A 10763-nucleotide genomic window follows, 5' to 3' on the forward strand; every position below is an offset into this window, starting at 1 on the left:
ATCAAAATATTATTTGTAGGTTCAATCTATATAACAGGTATGTAGTTCTATGTAGTAAGTTTGCTTTTAAAATTAGTGTCATATTTAGACTTTATATTTTAACAAAATATAATTATATGTCCTATATTTAAATTCTCCTACTGAAGCTACAAAATTTGTTCAAATATTCAAACAAACATTTCAGGTAAATTTGAAAATAGCATCCTTATCATTTGCTTCTAGTACTTTTTCTTGTCTTTCCTGTTGTGCACTATATCTATCTGTGTATATCTATATCTATATGTACATGTATATGTATATGCATATATATCAGTTTCATTCTCATGTCATTAATCATTATTCTAAGCTTGTATTATGTGTAAAAGTCATTGTTAGATACTAAGAATAATACAAAAACAAAGGGCAGGTTACTTTTTGTCTTCAGGATATTTATATTCTAATAAATACAAAGGTACTGAGTAAATTTCAGTGTCTCCTTAAAAAAATATCCCATATTATAAAACTGTCAGAATTTCAGTTTCATTCTTGCCATTCCTTCTTGATGAGGCGTTATCTGAAGATAGAAATTGATTTCATCATGCTACAGAAGAGTTCTGTGCTTTCAGTTAGGTATATACCAGGTCTTTGATGTCCTGTATCATTCTCTTTTAAATTTTTCAAAAACTCTCCTTAATTCCTTAAAGATAGAAATACTCTCAATAAATAATGTAGGTCTGGTTTGAGTCTGCGCTGTTCTACATGACAGACAGTAGCTACATGTGTTGAGCCTTTGAAACAAAACTAATTAGAGCTGAGATATCCTATAAAAGTAAAATCGACTAGATTCCAGTGATTGGGTATGCCAAGAATGATGTAAAAAAGTCTCAATAATTATCTTTATTACATGTTGAAATGAATTTTTGATTATATTTTTAAATAACATTTAACATTAAAATGCTTTCTCTTTAAAAACTGTTTTTACTAGAAAAATTTAAATGGCATGATTCACATTTATGACTCATTGTGTTGTTGAGAAGAATGTTCATGCCCTTTTTGCCACCCCATTTTCTTATTATGCATATACATACAGTATATCTACTCCTAAAAAATAAAACAAACAAACAAACAAAAAACTTCTGGTGTCTTCTTAAAGTGAGTGCTATCTTCCTTTCCAACACTTTTGCATGCCTCCTAGCACAGACTGTTGGCAAAGGCCCACCCACTTCACTTTTCCTCCAGTAACCCCCCTGCTAAGGTCTGTTTTAGATGCCTGTGCAAATCATCTTTCACAAAATATTTCCTAATACTTAACCTTATTTCTTGCCTCTCTTGAGATTGTTTACCTGTACTGAATGTAATTTTTGACTTAGAATAGATGACTGTAAATACTAGTTGAACACATGAAGGAAATCATTGAATGTTTAGAAATCAAAACAAATGATACTGGAGCAGAGTGATTGCAAGTTCTAAGTTACTCTGCACTATAGTGAGTTCAAGGACAGGTTGGGTAACCTTAGTGAGCCTCTGTCTCAAAGTAAAAGTAAAAAGGGAGCTGGGCTAAAAATCAGTGAATGCATAAGTATCTCCAACCCAAACATACCAACATAGAAAAGACAAGGGTGGGGGCAAATGATATAATTTCCTTCCCTTCCCTCACCACAACAAAGAAAATCCCAATTCAAAACAAAAACCACTCAAAAATAAATCTTTTAAATGTTTATTTTCCAGAAAAAAATTCTCCAAGGCAGTCTCAAGCTTTGTCTTCTTGTAGTTCCAGTGACAAAAGGTGATGGAAAATGTTTTAGTACTTCAAAAGTTGCTGCAAGTAGTGACAATGTCCAATCAGGCAGTTGTTTGACCAGTTCCCCCTAAGTCACTGAACCTTTCATTGTTGAACCGAGTGCTGCTTGGATAAAGGCTTCAACTTTAGCCTTCAAAATGCTGAAAAAGTTCCCTGATAACCATTACCAAGGAGAGAGGACTGGCTTATTTGCACATTGCAATTAAGTGCAGATTCCAAGTCATAAGCCCCATAGCTGTATCGGAAGAAATAATCTCCATTAGAGCCACGAAAAGCAGGCAGGGGATTGTAGGCATTTGGGAAATGGCCCTGTACTTGAGAGAAAGTAAGTCCTTCAGTGCTTCTGCCACTGCCAGTTGCCCCAGAAAAGTTCTCATTTGCTTCAAAGGCATTTTGATTTGCTCCAAAAGCATTTTGCGTTGCTCCCACAGTATACTGACTTGCCCCAAAGGCATTTGGGTTTGCCCCCAGAGCATATTGGCTTGTCCTGTAAACACACGGGGATGTCTCCAGAACATAGTGGCTTGTCTGGAAATCATATGTGTTTGCCCAAAAAGCATAGTAGTTTGGCCTGAAGGCATCTGAGTTTGCACTCTGACTGTACTGGCTTATTCCAGAAGCATTTGGGCTTGTCCCAGAAGCATACTGCCTTACCCCAAAAGAATTTGGGTATGTTCCGAAAGGATACTGGTTTGTCCAGGGGGCATTTGGGGTTGCCCCTAAAGCACATTGGCTTATCCCAAAAGGATTTGGGTATGCCGCCAAAGCACATTGGCTTACTCCCAATGCATTTGGGTATGGTTTCAAAGTGTACTGGCTTGTCCTGAAGGTATTTGGACTTGCCCCAAGAGCGTACTGGTTTGCCCAGAAGGCATTTGGGTTTGCCCCCAGTGCATTGTGGCTTACACCTACAGTATTTGAGTTTGGCGTGAAAGCATTCTGACTTGCCATGAAAGTACTTGAATTTGGCACCAGAGCATTGGGACTTGCCTGGAATTCACTGGGGGTATCCCTGGAACCAGTGGCATTTGCCACAGTGACATTTGAGTTTGCTCTGAAAGTATATGGGCCAGCTCTGTGGGCATCTAGGTTGGCTTCTTGAGCATCTGAGTTAGCCATAAAATGGAATCCTTGGTTGCCTTCTTGTCCCCAGTGGCTTTCAAACTCAGCAGCTGGAACACTTTTTCTTTCCCTAACCATAGCTTTAGTCTTACTTTTACTCGGTTGTCTTCTGGGATATTGTTTAGGGACTGCCAATTTAACTTCACAACGGCTGGAGCCAATGAAATGGAATCTGGTTTCTAAGACCTTTCTAGCGGAGATTTCCTCCACATATTTTATAAAACCGAAAGCTCTTCTGTTCTTTGTATATGAACACAGTGGAAGCTCAATATCCTCTATCTGCCCAAATGTGCCAAAGTAGGATCTTATTTTTTCTTCAGACATCCGAGGGTTCAACCCACCCACAAAAATTTTTTTGATGGGGAATTGAGATTCAATGGCTTTAGCCCTTCTAAACTCCACTTTCTTGCCATCCACTTTGTGGTCTTTCACTAGTAACACCTTCTCTACGGTAGAACTATCTTTGAAAAGCACGAATCCAAATCCCCTAGAGAGGCCAGTATTTTGGTCTATTTTTATAACAAAATCTATTATCTCACCGAACTGAGACAAGTATTTCAGAAGTGCTTGCTTGTTCAGTTCTGGAGAAAGTCCCCCAATGAACATCTTACTGTCATCCTGTTCATTCTTGGTGGCATCGATTCTGAACCCTTCACGGAACTGGTTTCTTTCACCGTACTTTCGCACAGCAAGGCTGGTGGTATTCATGGTAGATAGGCTGGATGGAGGTGGCTTGACTGTTGGTGAAAAATCCGCTGCGGCACAAATGGTGATGGCATCGCCGTTGTCCAGGAGTAGCGGTATTGTCGCAAAATGATGACGAAATAGAAACAAGCACGGCGACTAGAGTCAACGCAAGGACTCTCGGGTTCTAAACTGGAGCGCAGGGATAGTGCCTGATTTTTACAGCAAAGGTGTTATGTTTTCCCTGCAAAAAGTAGGCACACCTACAGACTTTGTTTTTGTGCTCATAAGGCCCATGAAAGGAACAGTTTGCTATAGAAGGAAGAATATATATCTTTGAAATTTTGTTAAAACCTTTTTTTTTTTTCTGGAAAGTGCCTTAAATGTCCAAGAAATCACCAATTCATTGTATCCTTTAGATGAGTTTCATATTAACGTTTAAGTATTTGGGGGCTGCGATGGGAAAATGATGCAGGATTGAAACACACCACAGGGAAAACAAAACGCCTAATGGTTTTTATATTATACTAAAGGAATCCAAAGGAAAATTTTAAAATAAGAGTTTCACTGAAATTCATTTATGTAATTCATCCTTTTAATGTTTTAAATGTATTCACAAAAGTATTCTGTCATTACAATAATCCAAATAATAAATGCACCCTCCTCCACAAAATTCTTTGTCCCACTTAAGCAGTCACTCCTCATTTCCCCATTAACTCATTAAATGGTATAATGTGTGGCTTTTCTGTTTTACTTCTCATACCCAGCTGTTTTCAAGATGTGCCTATGCTATAATATAGATTAATATTTTATTTTTTAGCCATTGTGTAGATATGCTATATTTTGTTTTTACATTTCACAACAACTTCACACATTTCACTTGCCAGTTTAGCTTTGCTCCATTCATTATTACACACACACACACACACACACACACACACACACACACACACACACACCAAACAAATAATCATGAGAGTTTTTTTTGTTTGTTTGTTTGTTTCTGGCATGCATTGTTATTTCTTCTTTTTGGCATGGTCAGTAAGTATAGATCTCACAGTTTTCTTTTCCAAACAGAAAGTATTTAATATCAGGGAAATTTATCCTTGTGTCTAAAGACCAAAGCTCAAATTTTCGATGCTTATTTTTTTGTCTATTTCAGTCCTTATCACTACTCATTAGGTATAATGAAGTAGTTTATATCTATCACCTTCTCCTTCTAATAGTTTCTTCGAGGAAGGAGATTTTAAGTGTCTCCATTACTTTCCCCACAGTTTGTGTATATAATCATACTCAAGGAATTTTTGAAGTTATTACATATTTATGTTTAAAATGGTGGCCATTTATTCTTCCAAATGGAAAGCTTAAATATTAAGCATAAAGCATAATTTTGAGACCAGAAAGGAAGCTACATTCCAAAAATACACTCAGGGCTTGACATTTGCAGATGTCCACATGATGAACTTCATTCCAGGCTCCCTGCTATGGTATGATCCAAAAGGTAGGACAAGTTCAAAGTTAGTATGTAGACTGAAACTGCTACATGTGAAGAGATAAAATATGACTTCATAATATGCTGATGAGAAGCTAGGGATCAATTTGCTCAAGGATGTTATTTTGCCAAGTGCCTCCAAGAAATGCTTCATTAAAAATAAATAAAGCTTCATTTTTCCAAAAATCATTTTCCTATTAAAATCAGAAAGTGATATAATGACCCATCCCTATGGTTTAAAATAACACTGGAGGCATTGTCACCATTTTTCTATCACTTATCAGACCATGGACAAATCTCTGTTTTCCAGATACCCATGTGACAAATCAGTTTCAGAACTCATTAAGCTTTCAAGGCCACCATTCTTAGTAAGAAGAGACTTTTGTAATCAATAAAAATCATTTTATAGGTGTTTTAGTCAAGGTTCTCTAAAGAAACAGAAATTATAGAATGAATCTCTAGATAGATAGATGATAGATAGGTAAATAGATAGATAGATATACAAAGGAATTTATTAGAATGATTTATAGGCTGTGATCCAGTTATTCCAACAATGGCTGATTGTGAAAAGAAAACCCGAGTCCAGTAGCTGCTCAGTTCATGAGGCAGGATGTCTCAGCTGGTCTTCAATATGCTCTGGAATCTTGAAGAGGTAGGCTCTAATGTCAGTGAAGGAATGCACTTGCCAGCAAGGTCAGAGCAGGCAGGGAAAGAGCAAAAGCTTCTTTCATCCATGTACTTATATAGGCTTCCAGCAGAAGGTATAGCCCATCTTAAATGTGTGTCTTCCTGCTTCAAAATCCAGATTAAAGGCATTCATCTTCCTGTCTCAAAGGTCTGGACAAGAAGTGGATTCACCCGGGCCTAGCCGTGGATCTCTGCATCCAGATTCCTCAGTCCTTGGATGGGGTTTCTGGCACAACTATTAGGGTGTTTGGCCATCCCATCACCAGAGTAGGTCAGTCGTGGATGTCTCTCAGCCATTGCCAGTGATCTTTTGTGGGGTTATCTTTGTGGATTTCTGTGGGCCTCTTTAGTCCTTTGTTTCTTCCTTTTTTCATGTGGTCTTCCTTTACCATGGTCTCCTATTCCTTGTTCTCCCTCTCTGTTCTTGATCCAGCTGGGATCTCCTGCTCTCTTTCCCTCGACCCTCGCCCTTCATTGCTCCCACTCATGTCCAGGTTGTTTATGTAGATCTCATCCATTTCTCCATCATTGGGCGATCCTCGTGTTTTCTTGGGGTCCTGTTTTCCAGGTAGCCTCACTGGTGATGTGAGTAGCAGTCCAGACATCCGGGTGGAGCGCCGGGAGTCCAATTAGCGAGAAAGAGGAGGGTTTATATGAGTGAGAATTGTTGAAACCAAGGCTGGATAAAGCACAGGGACAAATAGCCAAATGAATGGAAACACATGAACTATGAACCAAAGGCTGAGGGGCCCCCAACTGGATCAGGCCCTCTGAATGGGTGAGACAGTTGATTGGCTTGATCTGTTTGGGAGGCATCTAGGCAGTGGTACCAGGTCCTGGGCTCATTGCATGAGTTAGCTGTTTGAAACCTGGGACTTATGCAGGGACACTTGGCTCAATCTGGGAGGAGGGGACTGGACCTGCCTGGACTGAGTCTATCTGGTCGATCTCAGTCCTCAGGGGAGGCCTTGCTCTGGAGGAGGTGGGAATGGGGGGTGGGCTGGGCGGAAGGGAAGGGGAGCAGGAAGGGGGAGAACAAGGGAATCTGTGGCTGTTATGTAGAACTGAATAGTATTGTAAAATAAAATAAAATAATTTTAAAAAAGAAGTGGATCCACCCACTCCAAACTAAGCAGTAAAATCTCTCACAGGTGTATCCTCCATTTCTGGATTGTAGTTTATTACAGATGTAGTCTAGTTGACAAACAAGAATAGCCATCACAACCAGACAATGGTGTCACAAACTTTTAATCCCTACACCCAGGAGGAAGAGCCAGGTGGATCTCTGCAGCAGGAAGGTTTCTCTTTAACCACCTGGCTGCAGTCCCTCAGCCTTTTATAAAATAGTCATTCAGAAGCTTAATATTATTACAAGCTTGTGGCCATGGCCTATGGCTGAAGCTTCTTCCTAGCTAGCTCTTTATATCTTAAATTAACCCATTTCAACTAATCTATAAGTTGCCACATGGCAATATCTTACCAGTATTTTCACATCTTGCTTCTCCCACTGGCCACTCGAAGCATCTGTCCCACTCTCCTTTCTTCTCCCTCTGTCTCTCTTGGATTTTCCTTCCTGGCTCCATCCTGCCCTACCATAGTTCAATGCAGCTTTATTTATCAACCAATCAGAGCAACATATATTCACAGCATACAGAAAGACATCATCCCACTGCAGATCTCTGAGGTCAAGGCCAAGCTAGTCTACAGAGAAAGTTCCAGGATAGTCAATATTACAAAGAGAAACCCTGTCTTGAAAAACCAAAAAAAAAAAAAAAAAAAAAGAAACAAACAAACAAACAAAAAGAATAGCCTTCATAATAGCTATCTAGTATAGGTTTCTAGGTTCCTTGATGTTGTCTATAGTTAAATGAGCTAAATTTTATGTGAAATGTAGATGTTTCATCCTCTGTGAATTTATCTCTTTTATTTAGTAAACATACTGTTTCCATACATAGCACAAAGAGTACAATAATGAAAATAAGGAGTAAAACTGTTAATAAAATTGGACTGTAAGGAAAATAAATTACTTCACAAGGTAAAACTATGTCATTTAGCAAAAATTCCCTAATCATACTTTGATTATAATATATTTGAATTTCCTGCCCCCAGATTTTAGAACCTTGTCCACATCCTTTTACTTTTATTTACTGAACATCATTCCTGTTTGTCATCTTCTGTTTTTTATTTTTTCTTAATGAACCTCTATCCCCATTCCATTTGCCTAACTTTTATAGAATTCTCTAAAAGTCTCTTCTTGAGAACCCATGGTATCTTTTCTGTATGTCAGTGTTACCCCACTTCTGATATCAACTTCTGTCTTACCAGGTTCCCTAACCATATGGAAGTAGCTGGCCTGATATAAAAATGGAATGGTCCCATAGACTCATATATTTGAATTCTTAGTCATCAGCAAGTGAACTATATTTGAGAAGAATTAGGAGGTTTTGTTTGTTTGGAATAAGTGTGTCACTGGAGGTGGGCTTCAAGGATTCAAAAGCCCACAATAGGCCCAATGTCACTTTCTCTGCTTATTGGTCAGGACGTAGCTGTCAGCTAAAGTTCCAGCATCTGCCTGCATGCTACCAAGCTTCCTGCCATAATGGCAATGGATTAAACCTCTGAAACTGTAAGCAAACCCCTAATTAAATGCTTTCTTTTTTTTTGATCTGGAGGTGGTGGGAATGGAGGGTGAGCTGGGGGCAAGGGAAGGGGAGCAGGAAGGGAGAGAACAAGGGAATCTGTGGTTGTTATGTAGAACTGAATAGTATGGTAAAATAAGATAAATTTAAAAAATGCTTTCTTTTATAATTGCTTCAGTCATGGTATCTCTCCATGGCATTAAAACAGTGACTAAAAGAAGATACTTCTTCAGGTATTTGTTTTTCCCTTACCTGTTATTGAGCTTCTCCTAAGTAGGCAATGACCATACATAACTTGAAGTTTCTCTATTGGGAATAAAATACAAAACATTTAATATATATTTTAAACAGAAGCTCACTTAATGCTTGTTGAAATCATCTTAACAGTGGACATCCAAGGGCTACATTTAAAAAAAATTCCTGTTCTACCTGGCCTCTGAGAAGATGAGTCAGTTGCAAATTGCTTCTTGGATGATGATCTACTACAATTTGGAAGAGCTCACTTATCTTTCCCCACTTAACGTAAGCCTGTGAAAGAGGCTGCAAGTTTAAAAATTTCTCATTTCTAGTCATTTCCTAACCATTTCAGATAACCACAGAGTTTAGCTTTTGCTGTAATGAAAATCTTAGGAGAATTATACTCTCTGAGTGTTGCTCAACTGAATAAGAACCTTCATGACTAATTATTTTGCTCTGGCAATTTACCTATAAGACAGGAGAGATGTCATAGTTTTGACTTCTTTCTGAATTGGTTACATTTATTCAAATACATGATTACATGCTGTACCCTTTACCTTAGTCTTAGAACCTGCAAATGTGTTTTGGGTCACAAAGTTATGCTAGGTCTGAGCATGTCAATGAATCAGTGAAAATAATTATCCTTCATTCTGGATACACAATTCAAATCATTCAATCTACTGATCTTGGGTCAGTAATGTCATTTTGGTATATGAAAGACGGCACATTATTACTGAAATTACTTTAGAAATAGTAAAAAGTAACATTTTATAAAGATTGTGTCTATTTTTGGTCCTTCTAATGAAAATAATTATGATTACTGTGGTTTTCTAGAGAGAGAGAGAGAGAGAGAGAGAGAGAGAGAGAGAGAGAGAGAGAGAGAGAGAGAGGTTTTTAGTTCATTAAAATGTTTGTAAATTACCCTTTTCCCACTCTAAAGTCTAAAGGAATTAAAATCTGGCCAGTGTAGTTTTAATTTTATTTGTGGGAATTGGGGAATTGTATCACAGAACTCTAATGTGTTTTAGGTTTTGAAATATTGTTACATGATTCATAATGCTGACATTTCTCATGGGGCAGTATGTTAATATATAATTCTGACTAGCAATTTATTCTTATTCCACATTAATTCAAAATACGTAATTTTGAGATTTGATGCCACAGGTATTTTTTATGCCAAGATATGAATGAATGAATGAATGAATATTAGCCATTCTGACAATTACCAAAGGTTGTTTATAAGTTTGTAATGCTTATAAAAACTGACTCTGTACGTTAAATGCCAGAAGGTACAACAGCTAGGGATGGAAATAAGAATTTGCTACTGCTTGGAGGTAGGGGGACCAATCTTGAAGTAAATGTAGACTGTATTTTGGGAAACCTAGTATACCTTATTTGGGTTTGTTTTACCGTGAAATAGATTGTGCTTGAAATATTCATAGCTCTAAATTTACTCATCCCTTGGTCATTGGTATCTCATTTATAATTGTTAGAGAATGGGGAATAAGATGAAGGATGTCATATGCCTTTAGAATTAATCTGCTTCTCTTATCATGGGACTCAACCTTGACAGAAGGATGCTGTGGGACCCATAAATCAGAAAAGTAACCTGGATGCATCCTGAGTTGATATGCTGGCATAGAGCTGTCTCTATGGTAATATGTTCTTTAATGCTCTGTTGAACCTGTTCTTTGTAGTGAAATGAAAATGCATGTGTTTGACGTACTTGGTCTACTTGGTTTTTTGATAAAATGAGATTTTTCCTTACTCTTTTTCCTCTTCATTTTCCACAGAAACTGCCAGTGCCCATAACTTAAATTAAATTGAGAGTGCGAGCAGATAGTTTGAAAAAATGATCATTTAGGAAATGCTCTTTTCTACTAACTTCTAGCATAGCCAAATAGTGATCTAACTGAAAGTAGTACATTGGACATAGACTAAAAAGCAATTTAACATCAAAAGTTTTTATAAGCTTAACTTGCCTGCCATTCTTCTACTTACTTGAGATCTTCTATGAATACTTCCTTGACATCTCTAAAGAAGGGAAATGTGTCTGGGTACAGGGTTAATTATTCATACAGCAATAAATAAAATTTCAGATATCAATATTGCTTTATAAGAC

The 10763-nt window shown here is 37.7% G+C and overlaps 1 protein-coding gene across 1 annotated transcript; it reads right to left on the reverse strand.

The window, feature by feature from the left end:
• Window positions 1-1680: 1680 nt before the first annotated feature.
• LOC102904881 (uncharacterized) lies at window positions 1681-3706 on the reverse strand. Its single transcript, XM_016004110.3, has one exon. The coding sequence runs from the start codon at window positions 3608-3610 to the stop codon at window positions 1913-1915; it is 1698 nt and encodes a 565-aa protein (XP_015859596.1). The 5' UTR covers window positions 3611-3706; the 3' UTR covers window positions 1681-1912.
• Window positions 3707-10763: the final 7057 nt, after the last annotated feature.

The sequence above is a fragment of the Peromyscus maniculatus genome, chromosome X (genome assembly GCF_049852395.1).
Source record: "Peromyscus maniculatus bairdii isolate BWxNUB_F1_BW_parent chromosome X, HU_Pman_BW_mat_3.1, whole genome shotgun sequence".
NCBI classification, from domain to species: Eukaryota; Metazoa; Chordata; class Mammalia; order Rodentia; family Cricetidae; genus Peromyscus; species Peromyscus maniculatus.